Below are 27,171 nucleotides of genomic sequence, written 5' to 3' on the forward strand. Positions count from 1 at the left end.
CGCGGGCTGATGACGCTCCTGCGGCGGGCGGCACAGGCTGATGACGCGTACAGTTGCGCGCGTGGGGCTGGGCGGCATGGCGTCTGTGTCGCTGAGCGAGGCGGAGAAGGTGTACATTGTGCATGGAGTGCAGGTAGCGACGGCAGGCTCGGGGACTAGGCGCGGGACGGCCGCGGGGCCGAGATGGAGCACCGAGGCTTCGTGCGTCCGCCTAGCGGGTGTGCAGAGCCGATGCCGAGCGTGCGTGGAGCGGCGCCTGCGTCTTCACAGCTTTCGGGGTGGTTGGGATTCCCAGCCCGGTGGGGGGCAGCGGTCGGCCTCTGGGGCTGCTTTTTAGTGAAGAAATGTCCATGCGGCCTGCGTGCGCTCCGGGTCCTCTAACCAGAAGCCAGGTCGGGGTTAGACGACTATCGGTTCTGCGCAGTGAGAGTTTGTACCGAGGGGAAAACGCTCTGAAGATATTGATAGGTGGATCGGGTCAATTGGGAGAAAGCACCGGGACACAGACAAATTTGACTCCCGTGGGATAGAGTTTATTAGCAAAGGAAAGCGCACGGGACACTCTCCTTCGAGATAAAGAAGCTGTGTCAGTCTTACAGGTTGTGGACTGGGGTTCTTTATATGGGGGCTTTGGGAGGTGCAGAAGGTGGAAACTTTTTTTTTTTTTTTTTTAAGTTAGGCAGGAGAGAGGGAGCCCAGGGTTTATCAGCAGAGAATATCCTCTGTCAAACAGCCCCCTTCCGTCCCCTTCTGTCAGCCAGGATCTGGGTTATGGGGTAAGGGGTCTATACATTGTGAGACTTACCAGGGGGAAATAGCTTGCATCAAGACAGTTCCTACATTAATGGATCCAGAGTGCAGGGGCTTATTTGCCTTCCAAGTTCATCAACTGGGAAGCAGGCTGTGTTATAAGGCTGTTTGCAGTAATCAGGTCTTGGGCCAAAAGGTGTAGAGAGTTTGCTTATCTTGTCTTGCAGATGGTCAGGGTGCTCATTAACTCGGTTCCTGAATTCTCAGGGACCCTGCAAAACTGTGAGGCCCTGCTGCATTGGGGAGGGAGTTGCTGTATGTCTGAACCCTAACAGATATAAATAAAACAAACACCATCATTACCAACCACCGCGGCCAAATAGAGCCCGTGGTAGAGTGCTTGCCTAGCACACACAGGGTGGTGATGCCTCCTTGGGGCTGTAATCCCAGCACTTGGGAGATGGGGCAGGAGCATCTGGAGTTTAAGGCTAGCCTGAGCTACAGAGATTCTGTTTCAAGAAAAAACACGTGTGTGCACACACATACATGCACATATATCTTACAATAGAGGGAGATGAGTGAGTGGTGTTCAGTTTTGTTTTTCTTTTGTAGGTCCTCGGATGTGAACCCACCACCTTTTGCAATGCTAGATAACACTCCTACCACCGAGCTGAGTTTCAGCCCTTCTTAACTCTTTTTGTTGGGGAGTGGGTATTTGTTTGGGTTTGGTTTTTGTTTGTTTTGGGGTTTTTGAGATCAGGTCTCTATTCCAGTTTGGCATGGATCTCACTCTAGCTCTTGCCAGTCACTTGTCTAGGCCTCCTCAGTGCTGAGATTACAGGCATACACCATCATCACCTGGCTGAGAAGAGTTTTACAAAGGTAGCTGGTGCTATAATCGTTGATTTTCCTATTTTACTAGTGGAGAACTTAAATCCCTAGGCAGCCATAACTTATACAACATTTTCTGTGCTTAGTCTTCAACTCCTGCTTTTGACCACCTGAGAAAGAGGTGGAGAATGTTGGACCTGGAAGCCATCTACCTAGTATCCTGTTCTGACTTGTTAATCTCTGCTCTGGTGTTCCCAGAGTTCTTCAGCTGGTGGCAACCCCTCTGTCTGCTTGGACCAAATGCAGTCAGTGGTCCTGTGATGTAGCCACCAGATTAAGGCAATCTTAATATTTAAAATATTCCATAAGGGTTGGAAAGGTGGTTCAGTGGTTAAGAGCACGACTGGCAGAGAACCTGGGCTCTGTTCCAGTACCCACATGGTGGCCAAGAACCATCTGTAACTCCAGTTCCAGGGCCTCCAATTCCCTCTTCTGACTTCCACTGGCATTGCATGCATGCGGTACACTTACCGCAGGCAAAACATTCATACACATAAAATAAAAATAAACTAGTAAGGAAGCCCAAAGGGTTAGTTAGGGAGCTTAAAAGCATACTGGGCTCTGGCCAGCATACAAAAGGAACAGACAGAAGAGGAAAAGAGGAATAGTTACACGTTTCTGAGAAAAGGTGACCAGACTCAGCCCAACCTCTTGGTGGGCTGTGGGGACTGCAGTAGGGGTTGGGGATTCTGGGAAGGAAGCACACATTATCTTAAGGTGAACTCCAGGTCCCTTACCTGCCCTGCTAGATTAACCCTTAAAGGGACGAGACAAAGGCCACCTAGAGGTACATTCCATTCTTTACGCTAGGCCTACAAATAAATGAAAATTGTCAGACTTCAGGCCAGTTCTGACAGTTGACTCAATTTTTATAATTAAAACTGGAGTGTAAGCATCCACAGGGTGGCTAACAACCATCTGCAGTTCCAGTTCTAGAGGATTTTGGTGCTCTCTTCTGACCTCTGCAGGCATTGCACAACGTGGGTATACTTACATACATGCAGGCAATACATTCATACACTTAAAAATAATAAATATTTTTTTCTAAAAATTGCTTCAGTGCAGTGATTGGTGGACCAGTTTTTTCCTGTTCTTTTGAGTGCTTTTTTTGGTTGTTTTCCCTGTGGAGGGGAAATGTGCATTATACATGCTTTGGAAGGAACATTTGTAGCTTTTCATTAGTCTTACTTGTCACTTCACTTTCCTAAGAGGCTGAGAGTTATTAGAGGCTGGAAAGGCATGGTCCCATGACCCTCTGTTTTCTGACATGTATGCAGCCCTGTCTGGAAACAGTTACTTGTCTATAAGGAGGTGTGGCTAGATCTGTCCAAAGGGTGGCGTTTTCAAAAGAGTACTTGGAACCCTGTGATTGCATGGTCTACCTGCCTTCAAAGTCAGCCCCATCATGACCAGAGCCATCTCTTAGAGCTGGCATCTTTGTCCTTGGAAGGAGGCCTGAAAAGTGAAGGGACTTTGAGAAGTCACAGGCTATGTGGAACAGTGGGGAAGAGATCTGTCTTGTAGTTCAAATGATGCCCACTGTCTGGTGGGATTTAAGGAGAGGAGACACAAAGTTGGATGTGCCAGTAAAGAGGGGTCACTTTATAGAGTTCTCACTAGCTCATTTTCCTAGGCACCAAATTCTGTTGCTTTCTGAATACATGTTCCCTTACATAAGAGAAGGATTGCTTCTAGGGAGGAAGTATGGCTGCCCAGGCATTTGCACCTGGGTTAGAATGTTTGATTCCCCTTAGAGGTTGCTGTGAGGGTTAAGAGCTGAAGCAGAGATGTTTGGTTGTTGTTAGTGCTGTGTGGTGGGAACATGCAGCAGTGTTTTGCTTTTCTCTGTTTTATTTCCCAAAATAAAGTGAGACATATGCAGTTAGCCAGGGAATTTGAAGATAGTTTTGGACAGTCACATATTTAAGAGCAATGGTCTTTCTTTTCCCTCACTCTTTTGGGAAATGTCAAACCCCTTTGAGATTCTGATGCAGCTCATTATTTTTAATTATTTTTGATGTGTATTTGTGTTGGGGGGGGTATGTACACAGAAGCTAAAGGCTTTGGATTCCCTGGAACTATAGTTACAAATGGTTGTAAGCTGCCTGATGTGAGTACTGAAAACTGAATCCCGGTCCTGGGCAAGAGCAGTAACCACTTTTAACTGCTGAGCCATCTCTTCAGACCCCTATTCTTTTTTCTGACAACAAAAAGCTTTTAAAAGTAATTACAAAGAATGGGGAAGATTTCTATGAGCTGACTTGGAGCAATTTATTGTGTACACATGTGTGTATTTATTTCTTGTTATATAGCCCCAGCTGTCCTGGAACTCACTATGTAGACCAGGCTGGCCTTGAACTCACAGAGATCCGCCTGCCTCTGCCTCCCAAGTGCTGGGATTAAAGGCGTGCGCCACCACGCCTGGCCCATAGCTAAGTTTTTTAAGAGCCAAGTATAAAAACAGGTAAAATGGTATGCCATCCTTCATATAAGAAAATCTCAAAAGTAGATTGCTAGCTCAAGAAAGCCAAATTGTTTAATAGAAGGGTCCAAATCTCAGTCTTACCTCGGTGTACTTTTTATAGTAATGCTTAATTTATTTTTATTTTTTAATTGTGTATGTATCTGTGGGTCTGCACCTGTGAGTGCAGGTGTCCATGGAGATCAGAACAGGGTGTTGGATCCCTTGGAACTGGAGTTACAGGAAATTCTGAGCTTTCTGACATAGGTTCTGGGAATTGAACTCAAGTCTTCTGCACGTATCTTACACGCTCATAACCACTGATCTTAACCACTGAACAGATCATCTCTCCAGCCCAAGTAGTGCTTAATTGAAAAATAATTACCTTGAAAAAGTAAAAGGGGATTAAATGATATTCATGTGTCTGCTCATTTGCACAGAGAGAATACAAGGTAAACCAGATCTCAGTAAGAGGTCTGTCATTGACCTAGGGTGGATGAGAAAAGGGCAGAGAGAAGGGACCTGGGAAAAAGCATAGTGTAGGCACCGGCAGGGGATGTTGCTTTGAACCTACTTTTTCTGATAGCTTTGACTTAGAATCGTAATGACATTCCATATACCCCCACAAGTAAATAATTAAAAGTAACCAGCATTAGAATGAACCCAAATTGAAATATGAACAGTTACAAATGAGTGTGTTATTAATGAATACTATAACCACAGGGAAGGGCAAGGGACAGAACATTCTAACTGTACGCTACTAGAAAGTGTACCTCTCAGGAGAATGGGTTAGCAACCCTGAAACTGCGTACATACTAAGAACAAATATGTACATAAATGGCAGACAGTGAGAGCCAGCTTTCTTCCCATCTCCACCTCCACAGATTTAGCTGGAGAAGTTACAGATAAGAAAAAGAGAAAGCTCTTAGTGAATTCTGGGTGTTAGATGGGAACTGAGCTGTTACTCTGAACTCCTGGCTCCTTAATAGATATGTAGCTCTAGAATTGAATGTACATGTGTGGATATGCATGGGTTACTGTATTTTTTTTTCTTAGCTCTGTTTATTGACATGGCCTAGACACAGTGATACCCTGTAGCAATGAACTCAGCACCCGAACCCTGGTTTTTAAGTACTGTTCACCAGTGACAGGAATCAGTCCTTCTCCTTGGAGAAGACTGATCACTAGGGGCCAGGCAGGGGAAAGTACAAGAGGCGGAACTTCTTTTGTTGTCAGAAATGAGGAGGTGCTCCCAAACCATTGGAGGCATGTTGAAAGAGCACAGAGCCAACCTGAAGATGCTCCTTATGGCTCAACCCAACATGCTTTGAGCAGCAAACATTTGATTATAGCTTCATGCAAAATGGGTCTGAGTTGTGCTGTTGTAAGTAAACGATTGAAGACATAATTGGATGGGCAGGAGAGACGGGCATTTTGTAGCCAATCACCCTGGAAACCATCATGTACAGCAGAGGTTAGCAAACTTATTGTGAAGGGCAAGGTGGGAGTTTGGGGGTTTCCCTTGGCCAGTGTGGGAAAAGCCTTTAGAATGCCTAAAGGAGCCATCATAGCTGTTAAAATCATGTCACAGCAGCAAGTGGCCCATCTGCATTCATTTGTGGACTCTGTTCTAGAAGGTTAAATGTTTCGGGCCCTACATAGTAGATTCTATAAACTGAGTTTAGGAGAAAGAGACCTCAGTTGAGACAGTTGTACCTGTAGCTCTGCCTTGCAGATTTGGAGAAAGGTGGCTGCTTGGCTGCTTTTCTTTCTATTTATTTGCCTTGTTCATTTTGCTTGTTTTTGTGCATGTGTTCTATTCATTCATATGGGGCATGGCCTTTGCTGTCAGACACACTCAACATACAAATGGCTTTGTCCTCACCTGCTGTTGGATGTAACTTTTTTGAGTCTCTTCTGTAAGCTGGTAGTATTGTTATTAGTCATGAAGACAGAATTCAAAGTGGTCCACTAAGAGGAAAAGAGATGAACTGCATAGTCTCTAGGTTTGGGGAATGATTGGTGTTGGTACACAACTGCAGCCTGAGGACTGTTGTTACTTCCTTAGGAAGACCTCCGTGTGGATGGCCGTGGCTGTGAGGACTACAGATGTGTTGAAGTGGAGACTGACGTGGTGTCCAATACCAGTGGGTCTGCCAGGGTCAAACTGGTGAGTTCTGAGGCCACAATTCATGCCCAGGTGGAAAGATAGGTAAGCCAAGGGAGTCAGTTTCTGACCCTGCTGGCTTGTGGCATATACATTGGCCCTGGGGAGACCTCAGACCCAAGCCATATTCAGAGAACACATCTCTCCAAAGGATCCCTTACCTCAAAACACCATGTTTTAAGCCCTAACACCACTCCTGCCTGGAGGAAGAAGGTGGTGATTCCTGAGCAAGGACTTTGGCATATGTCTACAGGGTCACACGGACATCTTGGTGGGAGTGAAAGCAGAGATGGGGACACCAAAGCTGGAGAAACCAAATGAAGGCTACCTGGAATTCTTTGTTGACTGGTCAGTACTATGCAAATTGTTAAAAGGTAGAGGAGGGCTGGGGATGTCAGTCACTCAGTGATAGAGCACTTGCCTAGTATGTGGGAAGCGCTAGATTCAATATCTGCCCCTCCCCACAAAAAGGAAATTGAAAAGATGAAGATTCAGAAAGTGACCCTTTTCCTGTCATGTTAAGCCCTGTTTATTTTGTGTTTATTTAGTTCTTCATTTATCTAGGAGGTTACTAATCTTCTGTTAAGTGCCAGGTACTAGGGGTACCTGACCTTGTTTTAATTGCCAGACTTTGCTTTCTCTGTATGAAAAAGGAGGCTGTTACCCTGGCAGGCTAGTACATGGCCGTTATGTGGGTTGAGTGAAATGGTAAACGACACAGTGCTTTGTAAAGTGCCAGGCACAGATAACAAGGATTGTTTGGTCTAAATGCCCGGTTTCTCTTCCTGCTCTCTCTCTGCAGAGAACTTATGTTTTGTTAGGTAGGTAGGCCTGAGGTTAGCCAAGCAGCCTGGCAAGCTGAGGTAGCAGCGAAGCAAGTGGCAAGGATGCTGAGAAGAGCCAGGGCTCTGTAGTATCTGTAGCCAGCCCCTGGCCAGAGCCACTTCTCTGGCCAGCTGTGTAACCTCGGTCTGTGGCTAAATTTCTTCATAAGAGGGGACTAGTAATACCGTGTTGATGAGAGAGCAACACCCAGCACAGGGACTGACTCCTGGTGAGCTTCAGAAATATTACTTCTGTCCCCTTTTGTGGACTGAAGCTTTTTATTGGGTCTGGCCTAGTCTCTGCCTTGTTTCTAGAACCTAGTGTTGACAACTGGCCTTAAATGGGTAAGGGTTCTGACCTGGCCCATGCTGCGTGTTGATGTATATCTGGTACCCCTAAGACCTCCACATTTGAAAGGCATCCCTGTCTCCATGTGTGTGGAAGCTTCTGCAGACTCAGAAATGAGTACATGCTCACACAGGAGTCAGCCACAGATGGTCCTACCTGAGGGACCCTAGATCATGTTCTCTGCTGTGACCTGTTCTGACCATATGCTCCATAGATATTTCTGGCTGTATTGGTTGCAAGGAAAGCAACAGTGGGTCCAGTGCCTGAATCCCACTCTGGCTAGATTCAGCCTTATCACACCCAGTTAAGCCAGAAATGTGCCAGGTGGCAGGAGCAGGGTGGAGGGCTGGGAAGCTCCATTGAACATTCATCCAGATGGTGAGCTGTTTTTCATGCTCAGGAAGAGGGTCTGGGGCATGCTTTATAAAGGATATGAATTTGGTAATTAAGTACATAAAGCATTTAGTTTTGTTTACTGAAAGGATCTGTTGTGATACATATGAGCAGAGGCCTAGAATTACTAGCCTGTGTCCATCGCTCTCTCTTCTCTCTTGTATTTAACACAGAAACTTTTCATTTAGATCTTCCTTACTCTGCTTTCTTTGCCCACATTTATGGTCTAATAATAATTCCCATGACCAGGATACCCATTAAAGCAAAAGATATAGTTAATCTGAGATCTTACAGCAGGGAGCTACAGTTACACATTGAAGAGGCTGCAGGTAATGAGGGCCAGAGTGCTTATGTTAGACTCTTAGCTCCCCAGGCATTGTTCATATGACCATCAACAAGTTACCTAACCTCTCTGACTCCTTTCATTATGTAAGATGGGATCAGAGGTTGAAGATGTGGCTCAGTGGTAAAGCACTCGCCCTGTATTTGTGAAGCCCTGGTACCATAGTAAAATAAAGACAGATGAGGTAATTGGTTCCATCGGGGATTGCTATGAGAATGAAATGGCTTGATGCATCTGAAGTGGTACAGAGCCCAGAGTAAACGCTTTTTAAATTGTGTTTCCTACCCTGTGAAATGATAGGCTTGTCTCCTCTGGGGTTCATAGTGTCCTTCAGGTCCCAGCCGCCTGTGAGGTTTTTCACTTACAGGATGCTTGTATTAGTCACTTTTCTGTTGCTGTGATAGAAACATTGACCAAAACAACTTTTAGAAGGAAGACTTTATTTGAGCTTACAGTTCCAGGGGAATTACAGTCCATCATGGCAGGGAGGATTGGTGGCTGGAGGTGGCTGGTACAGGAGCAGCAGAAGCTAAGCTCTCACATCATCACGCAGGCACAGGAAGCAAGAGAGCGACTGGAGATCTGGCAAGGCTTAAGAATTCTCTAAGCCCACCCCCAGTGACATGCTTTCTCCAGGATAGCCACACATTCTAATACCTCCCAAAACAGTGCCATCATCTGGGGACAAAATGTCCAAATACTTGTAGCCTATGGGGGACATTTTCATTCAAACCATCACAGTGCTTTATTTTACTAGAGAGTTTGTTTTTGGTAAAGCTGTGTGTCTTACTATGTAGAACTGACTGGTCTGGAACTCTGTACACCAGGCTGGTTCTGAATTCACTGAAATCCACTTGTCTCTGCTTCTGCCTCTGGAGTGCTAGGATTAAAGGTGTGCGCCACAACATCCAGCTATCAGAGAAATTAAAATGCCTTTGGTCAGCTCTTGGAAATGCCAGTGTTTCCCTTGTTGCCCCCTAGTGAATGGGCCCTTTGTGTGTATGCTCTTTCCTGGCTAGCACCTGAAGAGCATTTGGATTTTATCCCCTGGATAGCCCTTTTTTCATGGCCCTTTCCAGGTCTTTGTTTCTGCTCAGCTCTTTCACAAAGGGTCCCTGTGTCAGGAGCTTCAGTGATGGTAGAGCCCTCATTTCTTTATCCCTCACTTCTTTGCCAAAATATGGGCTCCCTGGCTTTTTGATGCTGCCTGAAGCATATACTCTGTTTTAGTGCACTGAACATTGACCTCTCCTCTTTCTGGCCTCCTCCCTAGTCACCCCACAGCCAGGCACTATGCAAATAGGACTAGACCATGGTTGTAGAAGCTTCTAACCTTCCTCTCTGCCTGACTGAGCTATGCTAAAAAGAATGATGTGTCCAGAAATAAAAGAATATTTTAAATGGGTAAAGTATCTACTTTAAACGTGCTTATTCCTAAAAGAGACTATGGCCATATCACCCTGAAAATGCCCTATCTCATCAAAAGGGATAACAGAGCATAGTTTTCTGAGCTGAGGGGTGTAGGCAGTTAAACTGGGGAAGCTGTGAACAGCACCAGGGCTGTAGAAGATTAATGCTTTACCCGGGGAATGGGAAGTTCTGAAGATGTGCCCACTGTGTTCAAGGAACATAAGAGGTGGGGAACAGGCATCTCTGGCTGGGTTTGTACACAGACCTGTGTGCTGTGCTGTCTTTAGTCACTTATCACATGGGACTTAATGTTGGCTGCTTGGTGTTTAAGTTAGAAACAGGTGGCATTTGGCTGGCTATGTAAAAGCTTGGTCCCTGAGGTCTTGGCCATTTCTCTGTAACAGAGATGCTTTTCACTACTGTAGATGAGTTTGGCAGGGGCAATTTGGGAACCATTACTCCCATGCCAATAATGACGCTTCTACAAGCTCTTAAATTGGAGTTCTGCTGTCTAATTGGTAAGAGAAGACCAAGTAATTAGAGAATCAGTTATTGTACAACAAATGGACACTGTGATTCACTCTTACATTGTATCACTAAGTAAAATTTCTTTCAGCATTAAATAGATAGGTGGGCCCAGCTGTGGTCAACATGTAGGTATTACTTTCCATGACTCCTTCCCTCCCCTTACTGCTATGGCTCCTGCTCCCCTATGGTCTGTAGCTTCCTCCCACCCTCAGCAGTGACTGACACCACCCCCGCCTAGCTGTCTGCTCCCTCTCACCATGTTCCTCCACTTTATCCATCCTGCTGCAGGTTTTGGGGTATCCAACTTCAGGAAGCTTTTATGTGTGGCTTTATAGAGTCTGAGCTGAAGGAGCTCTGTAGAGTCAGTAAAATGAATAATGTTTATTTACCTCTCACTTAACTAGACTGACTTGTGTCAAGCCAAACTCTCAAAATTTTCCTGTAAAACAGTTTGACTCATGTTCAGGTGGCAGATGTGAATGCTCGTTAATTCTTTGTCGAAGTCACTTGTCATACGTATTAAGAGGCCAAAAAGGAATCATTCTCTGAAAAATCTCAAATGAAGTCAAAGAGGGTAGCCTAATACTTAACTGGCAGGCAGTGTTTCTTTTGCTTTTATTCATTTTCCTTGTTCTTGGTACAGTGGTAACCTGAAGTTTCTGGCCCTTGTCCTACTATCACGTACGTCTTCTACATTGTTCCAGAAGGGTATGGTACTGATGCTGCATTGAAAGCCAGGGCTGGTGTGGAGAGTGAGGGCCCTCCTCTAAGTTAGACAGCACAGACTCCTAGCCTCCCAGCTTTCTAGGCCAGCCAGAGAAGAGTGTTTATTATACTCTGAAGATAAGAGAGTTCATTAAACCAGCTAGGTTCATACTACCATTGCTGTCTTGTGCTTGAAGGCCCTATCACACCCACTGACAAGTGCAGGGCATGGTGCTAGACTGCATCGTTGCACATCCCCAGAAACCCCCAAGGTGGCTGATGCTGTCCTTTGCTCCTTTCAGCGACTTAACTTTTCTTTTCTAGGCCAGCTCTCTGATACTGAGCTAGACTCTTGGCCCTTTGTAATTTTCCTTATGGCAACTGGCTCTTCCCACATACCCCAGTCCCTCTGCTGCCTGCACCTACATAGACTCACTCAGCTTTTCTGTTGCCCTTTTGTGTAGTTCAGCCAATGCTACCCCAGAATTTGAAGGGCGAGGAGGTGATGAACTTGGCACAGAGATTGCCAACACCCTCTACCGGATATTTAACAACAAGAGCAGTGTTGACCTTCGATCCCTCTGCATCAGTCCTCGGGAGCACTGCTGGATCCTCTACGTGGATGTGCTGGTGAGTCACCTCGCACCCCCCCAGCTTCACACTGCCCTGGTTGGAGACTCATGGGTCTACTTTCCTCTCTCTGCTCTTCCCTCTTCAGGTGGATGCTTTCAGCCACCAGGGTTACTTGGGAACAGATGATCCCCTATAATAATCTTTTATTTACAAAATAAATACAACACATTCATAAGGAACATACACAAAATGCCATTCTATAATTTTTTTTAATGTATGTGCCTACATGTGTGTAAGTGTGCCATGTGTATGCTTGTGCCTACAGAGGCCAGAAGAGGACATCCTGGAACTGGAGTTACAGACAGTTGTTAGCCGCCATGTGGTTGCTGGGAACCAAACCCAGCACTGCTCCAAGAGTAGCTAGTGCTCTTAACTGCTGAGCCATCTCTCCAGCCCACCATTCTATAATAAAACTGTAGTCTTAGTATAAATGCACCTAAAATTATCCACAGAAGTCATCAGGGAATTAAAAAAACAAGGACCCTCTGGGTGTTACCAGACACTGATGGGTAGAGCTTAGCAAGTTGGCACTTTACATGTAGGATAATGATGAGTGTTTTTTTCTTTGAGACAGTGTCATCTGGTAGCCCCAGCTGGCCTGGAACTTGGTATGTAGACCAGGCTGGCCTCAATCTCACAGAGATCTGTCTGCCACTGCCTCCCAAGTGCTGGGGTTATGGAAACTTCACTTTTCTTTGTTCTTCATAGATTTTGTTAAAAATTTATTTATCTATTGGCCGGGCGTGGTGGTGCACGCCTTTAATCCCAGCACTTGGGAGGCAGAGGCAGGCAGATCTCTGAGTTCAAGGCCAGCCTGGTCTACATAGTGAGTTCCAGGACAGCTGGGGCTACAGGGAGGCCCTGTCTCAAAAACACCAAAAAAAAAAATTATTTATTTATTTTGTGTGTATGTGTGTGTGACTTCGGGTGCCCATCCTGTACACACAGTGCATATGCAGAGGTCAGAGGACAACTCTCAGAAGCCTGTTTTCTTCTACCTTTTTGGACCTAGAGTTTGTACTCAGGTCTTATACTAAGGTTGTCAGACCTTACCCACTGAGCCATCTTGCTGCTCTTTTCATGGTTGGTTTTTTTGTTTTGTTTTGTTTTTTTAATGGTTTTAGTTCTTAATGCAGACTAAGGTGACTCTTAAGATTCTGTTTTGGACAGGTGGCCTTGTTAGGGAGATTGGACTCTTAGGGCTGTCTTGCAATTGATCCTGGGAGTGGCCATGAAAACCAACACGTGGTCAGAGGCCTTGGACTTGGGAAGGAAACAGTAGAGGCTCATTGCAGACCCTTTTGCTAGTTGTGTAGAGGAGGTCCTGAGCCTGCATATCTGAGAGAATAGTGAAGGGAAATCCCGAGGGAGCAGGTTTTCTGTGTGGTAACACATCTGTTACTTGGTATATTTCTAAGCAGTGTGCTTTGGAAGATGCCTCCTGAAAGAAGCCTCTCCCCACAGAATATGTTGTGCTCCAAGAAACCCTTCTAGGGAGTGGGGGTTGTTGGTGACCAAATATGTCTTCTCCTCCAGTTCTGCCTGGTCCCCAGCTCTGTGACTAAGATGGGAATGAGTGTTCCTTTGGAGAAGGTTTATCCTGCTTGTCCTGGGCCTGTACAGGTTGTTGCTCTGGATGCCAAGGGTCTCATTCACTGTCCTCCTTCCCACTGCTCAGTTCTATTAGTATGTTCAGCAAAAGGTTCTTGCTAAGCTGGGCTTGCCTGCAGAGGGAGGAGGCTGGTCTGTGTATACCTGATTAGGAATGTGAAGGTTAAGGACTGGATCACATTTTGGCCCCAGGGTCACCCGATAGAGACTTATGGTATGCTTAGCTAAAGAAGCAAGCAAAGTGCACAGGACACAGCCAGCAAATGGCAGAGTGAGGGTTGCATGACCTGCTGCAGGGAACATCGTGAGAAGAGCCCCGCTGTGTGTACACCATGAGCTGTCTGCATGGACAGATCTGCAATGGCATGTGCTCATTCCTCTATACCTGGGCAGGAAGGCAGGGCCCTCCACAGACACTTGGGGTTTATATTAGCATTTTGTTCCCTTGCTTTCATGTCTTGGTGATCAGATTAATACTGAAAGTTAGTTAAAGTTAACAGCTGGGCATGGTGGTCCAGGCCTTTAATCCCAGCACTTGGGAGGCAGAGGCATGTAGACCTCTGTAAGATCCAGGCCAGCTGAGGCTACATAGTGAGACCCTATCTCAACTGCCCCCCAGTCAAAGTTTACATCTAGCCATAATGGGGTACAGTGTGGGACAGTGGCAAGAGCTGTGTGCTGGGAGCCAGCTACCATCCTGCCTCATGTGGTTCACCAGTCACAGCAGTGTTACTACACCAACATCATAATATGAAAAGCCTAACTCTTAAATTTAGATTTTAAGAGTGGACCCTCAGGACACTTGTTCCTCCAGATATCTCTTGGACCTGTCTGTTCTCTGTCACTGTGCTGATGGAACTGTTCCTGGAACCCTTTTCTCTGGAATTGTGTCCTGTGTCTTGAAGTCAGACCCCACCCATAATTTTATTCAAAATGATTTCTGTAGCTTCAATTGGGGAAGCATAAGCTTAGCTACATCCTTACCTTTACAGACCATTCTGTCTTTTCATCTCTGGTTCTAGAATATCTCATTTACCCAAGGTCATGCATCCTTCCCAATCTCTACTGTGTGCAATGGAGGTGGTATGCTTGGTTTCAGAACTTTGATATGTTGATTCTCAAGTATGCTCACATTCATTTGTTATCTTTTGGGGTAGAGTACCAAATTGAGGTTCCCAGGAAATGTGAGAGTTAAAGAGGTACTCTCCAGTATCCTTTGTAGCCAGGAGCTCATCTATGCAGCATTGTGGCAGGAACTCTGAGACTGTAGAAGGTGATGATCATGGTCACCTGTACACTGCAGTAAAACAGACTGAAGGGCTTCACCCTGCATTTTCAGTAAGCTGCAGTCAACTGATACACAGCCAGAATGAGGAACCCGACTATCAGCAATGAAGATAGAGCATGTGCAGCCTGTATCCTCAGAGTAAGGCTCACAGGAAAGCACCCAGCTAGATACCCTCCCCAAAGCTTTCCAGACATGAAAGTTCAACCTCTAATAGCTTGGTGAGGTAGGTAATGTAGTGTTCGATCCAGGCAGAGTGGTCCAGAGCCCTGCTGAGTGACCTCCGTCTGAACACACAGCACAGGAGAAATGAGCTGGCCTGGTTGTCAAGCCAGTGAGCTATAGGTAGAAACCCAGGCTGGGGCATTTTAATAAGCAGGATTCTGCAGGGATGTAGTAAAGAGGATATCTGCATGGGTGTTAGTGATTTACACTGGATCTGAATGAAGTGTGTAATGAGGCACTCTGGGTATAATCTTTGGGTCTGACTCACTTGAGTTTGGGAGGCTGGCATCAGGCCTACATTTCTTCCAGCCTGCATCATAGCAGCCCTTCCCTAGGGCTCTAGGAATAAAGAAATGAAGAAAATTACACAGCCCCAGCCTTCTGGAGCTCACAGTCCAAAGGAAAGGGAGGCAGATTACAGAAACATTATGACTTTGACTGATGGTTTTTCTGTTACTGCTGTGCCCACTGCTCTTTGCACTGTACTAAATAAATTTGTTTTCTTTCTACTCTGGTCTAATGAGTAAACTATTGCACCATTTGCCAGATCTCACACCACATTAATGAACTAAGTGGGGAGCAGGAATTATACTTCTTTTTCTTCGATTCTAGACCCTTGCAGTTTGTGATGTTGGTTCCCTGCTCTGACACTTGACTGAGTACCCTTCCTGTGGAGAAATCTTAGAAGTGTGTGTGTCATATGAAAGGATTTCCAAAGGAACTTTCTGTTAGAGGAAAAATTAGTTTAAGAAAAGGCAGTGTTGGAACTGGAAAGATGGCTCGGAGGTAAGAGCACTGGCTGCTCTTCCAGGCCAGGGTTCAATAGAGTTGCTTTGAAGATTGAAAGCCCAGTGGGTTAACTTGTGGAGCATATAAAATTCATTCCTTCTTTCAGGTACTTTTCCTTTCCCAGTAGATTTGTTGGGAAAATCCTTAGATATCCTGGCACTCATAAGCAGTGGTGGAAATGCTTTAGAATGACCGAGTCACTTTTGGAATTCTGTGGCACATTCTGAAGCTGGGATTTGTGTATAGCAGGATCTGAGATCCATGCTTCACACCCTGTGGCTGAAGACCTGGAGAAAACTAACATAGCAGGTTGATTTCTCTCCTCTGGCTAGTAGATCCATTGAAAACCTATTTCTCATACTTCATGTTTTCAGTAACATTCAATAATGAATGTTTCCGAAATAAGCAATAAATGGTCTTTATGTTCTCTTATTGCTGCAAAAAAATTAGAAGACTTTTGGAAGTCTGTTATCAGTGTAGGTTTTTTTTCCTGTAGAGAGGTGTTTGTCTAACACAATAGGATTTGACTGAGCACATTGTTTTCTGATTAGGACATAGATAATTACCTGGGACCTCACTGCTCCTGGATCTTTTTGGATTCCACATAAATATCCATGAATGAATACAACAGGAAAATAGTAAATAACAGGGTTTCTCTGAGTGGTTGGAGGCTGATGTACTGCATTGTCAGGAAGAAATATGGGTTCAATCTCAGGGTAGCCCTTCAGAATTCACCCAAGTTTAGTGCAGGAAGAGCTGACCTTGTGGAGATGTATGCTTGTTGTTTTGCTCTCAAATGGGAGAGAATAGAATCAGGTTTATAACTCCAGAATTATATTTCCCCTTTAATGTTCATTTGGAGTGTTTTGTTTTGGGAGGTGTATTTTTGAGACAGGGTCTCACTATGTGGCCCTGGCTGTCCTGGAACTCATTGTATAGAACAGGCTGGCCTTCAATTCACAGTGATCCACTTGCCTCTGCTTCTCAAGTGCTGGTGTGCTCCATCACTTGTTTGGGTTTTAAGTATGTAGTCAGCAGTGTTCTGTACAGCTGGATGTTAAAGGTGCTTTCTGGAAGAAGATGGATACACAAAAATGTAAGGACATAATATCATGTCCATCAAAACCAGAGAGAGCAATCAGAGACCTCTCTCCTTATGGAGCCTGGTTGACTTTCAGAACCTCAGGCTAAGGCTTCTCGGAGATGAAGGCACAGCTTGCTATGTGATGTTTCTCTGACCTCGCTTGCTGGGGGAACCCACAGTAGTGTAGTCCACACACTTGCCTATGGGCAAAAAAGATTGTGTGGTAGGTCCTGGCTTTTCTAATCAATGTAAAATGCACAATAGTGCAAGTCTGAAACTGGATATGTGCCTTGATAATCACGAGAGGTGCCCCTCCAATACATGTAGCACCCATGGCTCCCTTTCCCTGCTCATGTGAGGCCAGGCATCTAATAGCAAAGGCTGGAACGAGGCTTATAGTGCAATTGGGAGTCATATAGGGCAAAGCTAAGTCAGTCCTTGCTTTGGTGCTAGTCCAGGTGCCTGTGAGAGCCTTGTCACTGCAGCAAGCAAGTGGGGACCTTGCATGTGTGCCTATGTGACCATGGCCACAATGTGGCAGCATTTTAATTAGGGAGAATAACTGTCAGTTAGATGACAAAGCATGCAGCTAGCCAAGGAGGGCAGCTCCATCTTCTTATTTTAATTTTAATCAATTAATTGACTTAATTTTTTTTTGCTGGGCATAGTAGTGCACACCTTTAATCCCAGCACTTGGGAGGCAGAAGCAGGTGGATCTCTCTGAGTTCAAGGCCAGTCTGGTCTACATAGTGAGTTCCACGTCAGCTGGGGCTACAGGGAGGCCCTGTCTCAAAAAAATTTTTTTTAATTATTTTTATTTTATATATATAAGTATATTGCCTGCATGTGTGCAAATGCACCAGTATTGTACAATGCCCAAGGAAGTCAGAAGAGGGGGTTGGTTCCCCTGAAACTGGAGTTACAGGTGGTGGGTGCTGGGAACCAAACCCCGGTCTTCTGCAAGAGTAGCCAGTGCTCTTTGACTGCTGAGCCGGCTCTCCAGCTTGATGACTTGCAGTTTTTTGAGACAGGGTCTTACTCTGTGGCTGGCCTAGAACTCCAAACTGGCCGTGAGCCCATGATGATCCTCCTGCCTCTGAGGCAAGAACCACCATACCTGGCTCTTGTCTTTATTTTCTAAATCCACATTCAGCATCACTTGGGAATCTGCCTTTTAGCTGAGATAATAACCTATAAATAACACTTGCTTTTTCTTTCCCCCTCCATGCCTATCTCTCTTAGCTGCTGGAATGTGGTGGAAATTTGTTTGATGCTATTTCCATTGCTGTGAAGGCTGCTCTCTTCAACACAAGGTAAGTCTTCATAAAGATAGCCTGGTGGATCTGTGTAGAGCTTACAATGGAGCACCAACAAAAATTTTGCTATCGAAAGGTTTTAGTGTTGAAAATGGTTGTATTTAATGTTGGGCTCGAGAAGAGATTTTTGCAAGTTAAAATTAAGTAGATATGTGTGTGAGCGTATCTCATCCATCAGTGAGCATATACCAAGTAAATAGTATTAAAAAATCAGAGAGGAGGCTGGGTGTGGTGGTGCATGCCTTTAGTCCCAGCAGTCGGGAGGCAGAGGCAGGCGGATCTTTGTGAGTTCAAGGCCAGCCTGGTTTACATAGTGAATTCCAGGACAGCTGGGGCTACAGGGAGACCCTGTCTCAAAAAGCCAAAAAAAAAAAAAAAAAAAATCAGAGAGGCAAAAAAGCACACACCAACTTCAGGCTATCTGCTCTGTGATAGGGTAGACTCTGGGAGTTGCCTTTCACTTTCTCATCTTCCAGCTCCACCCACAGCACCTGGCACACAATAGGCATTCGGATAGTCCTTGGTTCTGGGCATGAATGTTCTAAAGAGGCGACTTGGTTTTGATTAAGAACAGTGGTTTCACTGGTTGTTCTTGCAGAAGACCCAGGTTCGAATCCCAGCACCCCCATGGCAGCTAACAACTGTCTGTAACTCCAGCCCCAGGGGATCCGACAGCCTCTTCTGACCTCCATGGGCATTGCACGACACAGGTGCACTTACCTACATGCAGGCAATATACACATACAATAAATAAATAAAAAATTATTTAAAGTTTAAAAAAAAAATGTATTAAAAAAAAAAAGAACAGAGGTTAATGGTTCCCCTGTTATGGTTTCCTGTCAGAGACAGGCAGTGACCACATAGGCTTTGTGTTGAAATTTCTTTGACTCTTGTTTATAGAACCTGTGAGAAGAGTTTATAGTATTTCAGTAAATGTGAGGGTGGTGTGTTCATTCCATAAGGGATCCTGGGGATGAGAACTAAAAGCTGATAATTGAGGGCTGGAGAGATGGCTCACTGACTGCTCTTGCCGAGGACCTGGGTTTATGATTGCTAACAACCATCCTTAACTCGGGTTCAAGGGAATCCAGTGCCCTTTTCCGGCTTTCTTGGGCATTGTACACACATGGTGCACTTAACATACATGCAGGCAAAACACTCATTCACATAAAGTAAAATGTTTAGAAACTTTTAATTGAGGTTAAGGAGATAGCTCAGTTGGTAAAGTGCTTGAGAACCTGAGTTCAATCCCTAGAACCCACTTAGAAAAAGCCAAGAGTGGTGGCATATGCCTATAATCCTAGCATTGGGGAGGTAGAGACAGGAGGATCCCTGGGCTCGCTGACCAGCCAGTCTAGCAGAATCAGCAAGCTTCAGGTTCCAGTAAGAGACCCTGTCAAAGAAAAGGTAAGGTGGTTTTGGTGACATGTTGGACAACCTGAGTCTCCCAACATTGGGAATTTAAATTCACACAGCAGCATATTCAGAGGCTTGTTAACAAGGAAAATACTAAGTACAGTTTAGATGGTTATTAGATGTTTGTTTGTTCTTTAAACTTTTGGTAATTCTTGTATTTAGTATGTCTGGAAATATGTAGATTTCCAGTGGCTACTACATTTAGTCTCCAGTGTTCCTATTATGGATCATTTAACATATCTATGGATTGTGGGCCTTTTCTGTTGTAAATGTAGACTACAAAACAAGCAAAGTGGAATTTAGATGAGAACTTGCAGGATAGAATATTAATGAGATTCGAGGCTCTAGTGCTTTCCACCCAGCAGTACCACTCCTTGCTAGGACCATCTGAGAGGTGTGCCTGGCCCTCCACCATGATGGGAGCTGTCATGCCAGAGCTTGCCAACCACAGCCAACTCCTGGGCTTTGTCACAGAAGGAAAGAAAGTTGCCATCAGATGTATCTTGAGCCTCAGAGATGAATCCCCTCTGCTGACTGGTTCCCACTGGTGCCAGAGAGTTGGGAAACTGATTTGTCCCGAGGGAGTCCTGGGCAAATGGATATCAGCATATGAAACCCAGCCATAACTATCATGACACAGCCATTAATCTCACCTCCAGGCAGCAAGGAGCAGGGTCTCCATGAAACACTGGGGTATCCCTTGGATATAGAAACCTTTGTAATCAGGGTCCTCTAGAAAAGAAGATACCATTGAGGATCTTCCCTGGCCCTCTCTGCCCAGCCATATTGGGGCCAGAGAGTTAGGAAATTAAAAGCTGTGTGTGGGCACACTTGTTAATTTTTTGACATACCAACCCAAATTCAAACTGCCTACTGCCCTTTTCATATAGGATGTTATTTAGTATTTACACCCTGGGTCCCTAACAGGGAAATTCCAACTATGGCTTGCTTTTTTTAATAGCTAGGGTTTCCCCATAGCCCCTGCTGGCCTGGAATTTATTTTGTACCCCAGGCTGGCCTCTGCCTCCCAAGTGCTGGGATTAAAGTATATATCACCCTGCCCATCTCCAGCCCCTGCTTTTGAAAGGTGGTGAGGATGAGGATGGAAACAACACAGACATTGTGAAACACCTACTTGTTTTTTTTAATATTTTATTTATTATTTTTATGTACATGAGTTTATTGCCTGCATGTATGTCAGTGCACCTGTGCTGTGCAATGAATGCCCAAGGAGGTCAGAAGAGGGTACCATATCCCCTGGAACTGAAGTTACAGATGGTTGTTAGCCACCATGTGGGTGCTGGGAATTTCAGCCAGTGCTAATCACTGAGCTATCTCTCCAGCCCCTGAAACACCTACTTATAAGACAGAAATTTCAGCTCCTCTCAACTTTAGGGAAAAGAGGTTATTTTTCCTTTTCCTGGTAGATGGAAATTTTAATTATGCCTCTTTCCAGAATACCAAAGGTTCGTGTTCTGGAGGATGAAGAGGGATCAAAGGACATTGAACTATCTGATGACCCTTATGACTGCATCCGACTGAGTGTGGAGAATGTCCCCTGCATCGTCACTCTGTGCAAGGTGTGAGCTTGTCTCTTAAAGTTTTTGTCTTTTCCTGGGGAGATGGGCCCTTTCTAACCCTAGCCTGTTCAGAGTTGTATAAACCATATAGAAGTAGCTTTAACCCAAATATAATAATTCAGTTACATCAGAAACCACTATGTAGCTCTTTTTTCCTTCTAATCAGCTGATGTGATAGAGCAGGAGCTCGAGAGCAGGCTGTCAGGCACCCTCTGCAGGCCCTGCATTCTACTGCATGGGCCTGTGCTCATACTTCCTTTAACTCCCTCAGCTCTGGGGTCTAGGGTAGTTGAGTACTCCTAGGGTCTCAAGTACTGTTCCCTGGGCTTGGGGGATCCCAGGTGTCGTATGTCAGGTGTAGTTTCCTCTGAACCCAGAGGCTTGTGGCCTGACGATCTGGGATGCTAGTATGTAACTAGCATGGCCTCAGGCCTGTGTTGGCTGGGATTATGGCTAATTCTGCAGGAATTGTTATGTGAAAATGAAGTTGAGCCAGTTGTGGTGGCTTACGCTTGTAATCCTAGCACTCAGTGGGCAGAGGCAGGAAGGCTGCCACAAGTTTGGGACCAGGCTGGCCTATATATGAAGTACCTGGCCAGCAGGGGTTACAGAAGAAGACCTTGTCTCTAAACCAAAATCAGGAGTAGGACATGGTGGTGCATGCCTTTAGTCCTAGCACTTGGGAGGCAGAGGGAGGTGGATCTCTTGTTCAAGGCCAGCCTGGTCTACATAGTGAGTTCCAGGCCAGCCCCACTACAGGGAGACCCTGTCTCAAAAAGACCAAAAAAAAACAAACCAAAACGAAATAAACCTAAAATGTGTCAGCTTTAATTCTACTGAAATTACCTTGTGAACTGGGAATGTGGGAAAATGTGCATAGGGTTTTAGGGTTGCGCCCCCAGTCTTGGGCTCATCTTGCTGGTCCCTGAGTGTGGTCCTTCTGATCACTGTTGGGGTAGATGTCATGTGGGCTCACTTGTGCATTTCTTTCCTGTGACCCCTGTTGGAAAGCCTGGTAGCCTCTGTCTTGATGGGCTATGCCCCTTACACAAAGTAGCCCATGATAGCAATGTTGAACATTCCTTCCAGCATTTTCCAGATGAGCAGAATTTAAAAGAGATCTGGATGGGCCATGTGTATATAGCCTTTGCCTGCATTTTCAGGCTTTGGGGGTGGATCTGGATTCTGAGGCACATTGTTCACATGTGTTCTGAGCAATCCTGACCTTGCAGATTGGCTGCCGGCATGTGGTAGATGCCACACTTCAGGAAGAGGCCTGCTCCCTGGCCAGCTTGCTAGTGTCGGTGACCAGCAAGGGAGTCGTGACATGCATGAGGAAAGTAGGGAAGGGCAGCCTAGACCCTGAGAGCATCTTTGAGATGATGGAGGTAAGGCTGTGGTCTTATGGCAAGAGCTGGGGTCTGGCTGGGAAAACTTGCTGCTTGTCACCCCCTTAGCACCCATGTGTCCTCATTCATACCCTGGACCACACACTTGGAGCAGGGAGTAGTGGGTGGGCTAGGTGGTAGGTGAAACTCTTAATCTGAGGGTCAGTCCTCACCAGTGACCCTGTTTACTCTCAGCAAGCCCCTCTCCTTCTCTGATTCCAAGTGGCTACATTTTGCTCTAAGAGTAGTGGGCTTTGACCATGTAAAGAGACAGTTGTAGCTCCATTATAAGATGAGGGAATTGAATTCCTGTCCCTTCTAAGGAGAGAAAAGGTGGGGCTAGCACTGAAGGGTGACCACTCCTAGGTTTTTTACAGTCTGGAAGTATTTCCGAGGATACTAGCAGGGTAGTGAGGATGGGGTTTAGGCTGTATCCTCAGGCCCCTGAACCTTGGCAGCAGTGGGGCACTTCTCAGCTGCTCCTTTTACCCCACACATCTGTTTCTCTAAGGGCCTGAACCCCCTCCAGGCAGGGTCCTCCTTGGCCTGCTCTTCTTTCTTCCCCCATATCCACTGTATTAGTTACTTTTTTGTTGCTGTGATAAGCACCATGACCAAAGCAACTTACAGAAGAAAGTTTATTTGGGCCTACAGTTCTAGAGGGATAAAAGTCATCATGGAGAGGATGGTAGCAAGCTGCAGGAATGGCGGCAGGAGCCCAAAACTGAGAGCTCACATCTTCAAGGGTTTAGAAAGAACTAGAAGTAGAGCTATGAACTCTCAAAGCCCACCCCAGTAGCATACTTGGTCTAACAGGGCAAGCGTAAAGATTCTATGACTTCTGGAACAGTGCCACCAACTGGGAACAAAGTTGTTCAAATCTGTGAGCCTATGAGGGACATTTCTCATTCAGATCACCATACCCACCTTAACTTGCTGGTTGAATTGCCATGAGCTGTCAGAACATGAGACTAGAAAGGTGGCTCAGTGAGTAGAGTGTGCTTGCTGAACAAGCATGAGGACCTGAGTTCAGATCCCCAGCATTCACATAAAAAGGTGAGCATATCCTAGCATTCAGGAAGCAGAGACAGGTAAAGCTCTCTGAGTTTGAGGCCAGCCTGGTCTACATAGTGAGTTCCAGGCAGCAAGGACTATGTGTGAGACCTTACCTTTAAAAAAAGAAAAGGGCCGGGTGTGGTGGCGCATGCCTTTAATCCCAGCACTTGGGAGGCAGAGGCAGGCAGATGTCTGTGAGTTCAAGGCCAGCCTGGTCTATATAATGAGTTCCAGGCCAGCCCCACTACAGGGAGACCCTGTCTCAAAAAGACAAAAAAACAAAACAAAACAAGAGCTGGCATAATAGTGCACACCTATAATTCTAATACAAGGGGACAGACAGGAGGATCCTTGGGGCTCATTGCCCAGCTGTTCTAACCAGTCAGTGAGCTCTAGGGTCAGTAAGAGACCCTGTCTCAAAAATTAAGGTGAAGAGCAACAGAGGAACATACCTGACATTGACCTCTGGCCTTGGTAGGCACATGCACTGCAAACAAGTGCACACAGGAGTATGTGTATACACGGACAAACAAAACAGGCTAGTATGTGGCTAAGTGGTAGAATGCTTGTTTAGCTATGTCCTGGGTTTGGTTTCTAACACTGTGAAAACCCCAAACCCCCCAACAAAGAAAAAATAAAAGGACATAATGGGCAGTGTGCATGGACCTAGTCACGGGCTAAGAAGCTAGGTCTCCCAGGTTTTGCATCCTGGTTTATGGATGCAGGTGTCTCTCCTGAAAGATGAGAAAGATGGCTGTCTAGGCTACTCAAGAGGGGTATGAGGGGCAGAGGTGACAGTATGTCAGCCCCTGATACATCATCAGTGTACTATGCCCATTAATCTTATTCTCTGAACTTCATTAAGCAGACTGGGTTTCCCTAGAGCAGTTAGAATGCAATAGGAGCCCCACCAAAGAACTCTTAAACAAGAGTTGAGCTCACACCTTCTCTTGGAAGGGGCTCACCATGGGAATTTTTTTCTAATAAGATTCCCCCTTTTTAAAAATTTTTTATTTTGTGTGTGAGTGTTTTGCCTACGTGTATGTAAATGTGCCATGTGCATGCAATGCCTGAAGAGGCCAGAAGAGGGTGTCAGAGCCTCTGGAACTGGAGTTATGGATAGTTGTTAGTTACTGTGTGAGGGCTGGGAACCAAACCTGGACCCTCTGCAAGAGCAGCCATTGCTCCTAACTGCTGAGCCATCTCTGCAGCCCCATTCCAGGGAATGAAAATCTCAGGTTCTAAACAACAAAAAGCAAATAGTAGCAAAGATTTATTGCTCTCTGTGTGCCACAAACTGTTCTTAATGCTTTGCATATTCCTCAGCAGTTGTTTACATTTTTTGAGATAGAGAACCAGAGGCATGTAGAGGCTTAAAAACTCACCTGTGGGTTCACAGCTCAGGGAAGCTGGAGCTGTGCCCCCAGGATCCTCAGCAGGTGTACTGCCTTGACCTTAAGCCAGGGCTTCAGTAGCTGGAAAATGAGCTTGATCAGTAAGCTGAGCAGGTATACTACCTTGCCCTTGAGCCTGGGCTTCCAGGTGTGGGTAGGGTGGTCGGTAAACTGTTCAAGGAGCCACAGGGCTGTTCATCTCCTACTGGGATACAGTGGTCCTGAATGCCCCTGTGGTGACCTGAGAGCTTCTGGCTGGTTCTGCATACTGTGGCCTCTCTTCTGTCCTTCAAAAAGAAGTCCAGCTTCAGAGGTATTAAAACATTCTCCAATCCTGCTGTCCTTGTGCTCACCTCTCCTCATCTTCTCGCCCACCTTCATTTATATGCATAATCAGGCTCCCCATTTGATAGACTTGGGCATTGAACTCAGAGCTTACCAATCTGACTAGTCTAGCTGACTAGCTTGCTCTCAGGCTCTCCTTTCTGGGGCTTCCTGAGCACTGGGATTGCAGATGAGTGAGTATATCCACCCCACAGTTACTGTGTGCTTGGAATCTGAGCTCCAATCTGGGATTATTTTTTTCATAAGATTTTTTCAGTTGCACCATAGCAGACTAGCAGGTTATAACTCACCTGGGGTTGTCATCTAGGTGTCCTTCTGACACTGAGACCCAAGCCAGTAACAAATGGCTCAGCAGTTAAGAGCACTGACTGCTCTTGCAGAGGACCTGGGTTCGATTCCCAGCACCCACATGGCAGCTACGAACCATCCTTAACTCCGGTTCCAGGGGAATCTAAAGCCCTCTTCTGACCTCCGTGGCATTGTACGCCATGGGTACATTCACATACATGCAGGCAATACACTTATGCACATAAAATAAAAATAATAAATTTTTTTTTTGTTTTTTTGTTTTTTTTGAGACAGGGTCTCCCTGTAGTCCCAGCTGGCCTTGAACTCACAGCGACCCGCCTGCCTCTGCCTCCTGAGTGCTGGGATTAAAGGCGTGTGCCACAACACCCGGCATAAATAAAATATTTTAAAATTTTGTTTATTATTTTTATTTGATGTATATGAGTGTTATGCCTGCATGTAAGTAAGTGCACCTGTGTCGTGCAATGCCTGTAGAGGACAGAAGAGGCTCTCAGATCCCCTGGAACCGGAGTTAGGGACAGTTGTTAGCTGCCATGTAGGTGCTGGGATTTGAACCCAGGTCTTCTGCAAGAACAACCAGTGTTCTTAACCACTGAGCCATCTCTCCAGCCCCTAATTTATTTTTATATGTGTGTATTGCCTGCATGTAGATAACTGCACCCGTGTCATGCAGTACCCATGGAGGACAGAAGAGGCTGTTGGATCCCCTGGAACTGGAGTTACAGACAGTTGTTGGCTGCCATGTGGGTGCTGGGATTCGAACCTGGGTCTTCTGCAAGAGCAGCCAGTGTTCTTAACTGCTGAGCCATCTCTCCAGCCTGGTTGCACACACTTCTAATCCCAGCACTTGGGAGGCAGAGGCAGGTAGATCACTGGGAGTTCGAGGTCAGTCTGATCTACACAGTAAGTTCCAGGCCAGCTGGGGCTACAGAGAGACCCTGTCTCACTCAAAAAGACAGACAGACAGGAAAGAAAGAGAAGGAAGGGAGGGAGGGAAGGAAGGAAGGAAGGAAGGAAGGAAGGAAGGAAGGAAGGAAGGAAGGAAGGAAGGACGGACAGATGGATTTTAAAAGGCTGGCAAGTTGGCTAAGAGATTAAGAGCACTGGCTCCTCTCTCAGAGGACTCGGGTTCAGTTCGCAGTACCGACATGATGGCTAACAACCGTCCATAATTCCAGTTCCAGGGGATCCAATGTCCTTTTCTGGACTCCATGAGTATTTGCATGCACATATTTGCATACATGCATGCAGGCAAAACACTCATACACATAAAATAATAAATAAATAAATAAATAAATAAACAAACAAATAGCCTCTAGACCAGGTGTGATAGCACACACATTTAATCTCAGCTCTTGGGAGGCAGTGACAGGCAGATTCTGTGAGTTGAGCCACACTGGTCTACATTGAGTTCGAGGCCAGCTGGGGCTCTAGGGAGACCCAGTCTCAAAAAAAAAAAAAAAAAGTCCTCTAAAGACTAGGGTGTAGCTTGGTGGTAGAATGTTTGACCAACATGGGTGGGCTCTGGGTTCCATCCCCAGAGCCACAAAATGAAAAACTGTTTAGAAAGTCTTATGGGGTAGATAGATGTGTGGGTCTTGAGCAAGCGGGCAGGCAGGTTGGGGCTTCCCATTACTGTGCCTTAGCAACTTGTGTGACCTCTCTCCTGTCCTTTCATTCTACAGAGTAGCAAGCGAGTGGGCAAGGTACTCCATGTGTCCTTGCAGAGCCTTCTGCACAAGGAAGAGAGTCTGGGGCCTAAGAGGTTGAAAGTCGGGTTCCTGGGATGATCAGTTGTTGACTTGTGCTGGCCATTTAATTTTTCACTTTTCCATTGAAACTGGTTTGTATATATTTTTCTTAATTCTTACAAATTTAAGTCAACATTTATACATGTAAAAATAAAGTCTATTTTCTGA

General features: G+C 45.6%; 1 protein-coding gene across 2 annotated transcripts; it reads left to right on the forward strand.

Annotated features, from left to right (window-relative positions):
- On the forward strand, positions 1-27,171 carry Exosc7 (exosome component 7). Of its 2 annotated transcripts, XM_008849507.3 has the most exons (8): positions 60-133; positions 6,171-6,272; positions 6,523-6,617; positions 11,286-11,451; positions 17,691-17,761; positions 20,637-20,760; positions 21,993-22,148; positions 26,938-27,171. In XM_008849507.3, the coding sequence occupies exons 1-8, from the start codon at positions 77-79 to the stop codon at positions 27,040-27,042; spliced, it is 876 nt and encodes a 291-aa protein (XP_008847729.1). In that variant the 5' UTR covers positions 60-76; the 3' UTR covers positions 27,043-27,171. The 2 variants fall into 2 exon arrangements, with proteins under 2 accessions (XP_008847730.1, XP_008847729.1); XM_008849508.3 differs by lacking the exon at positions 6,523-6,617 and having other exon boundaries at positions 1-133.

The sequence above is a fragment of the Nannospalax galili genome, unplaced genomic scaffold, assembly GCF_000622305.1.
Source record: "Nannospalax galili isolate Female #2095 unplaced genomic scaffold, S.galili_v1.0 scaffold443, whole genome shotgun sequence".
NCBI classification, from domain to species: domain Eukaryota; kingdom Metazoa; phylum Chordata; class Mammalia; order Rodentia; family Spalacidae; genus Nannospalax; species Nannospalax galili.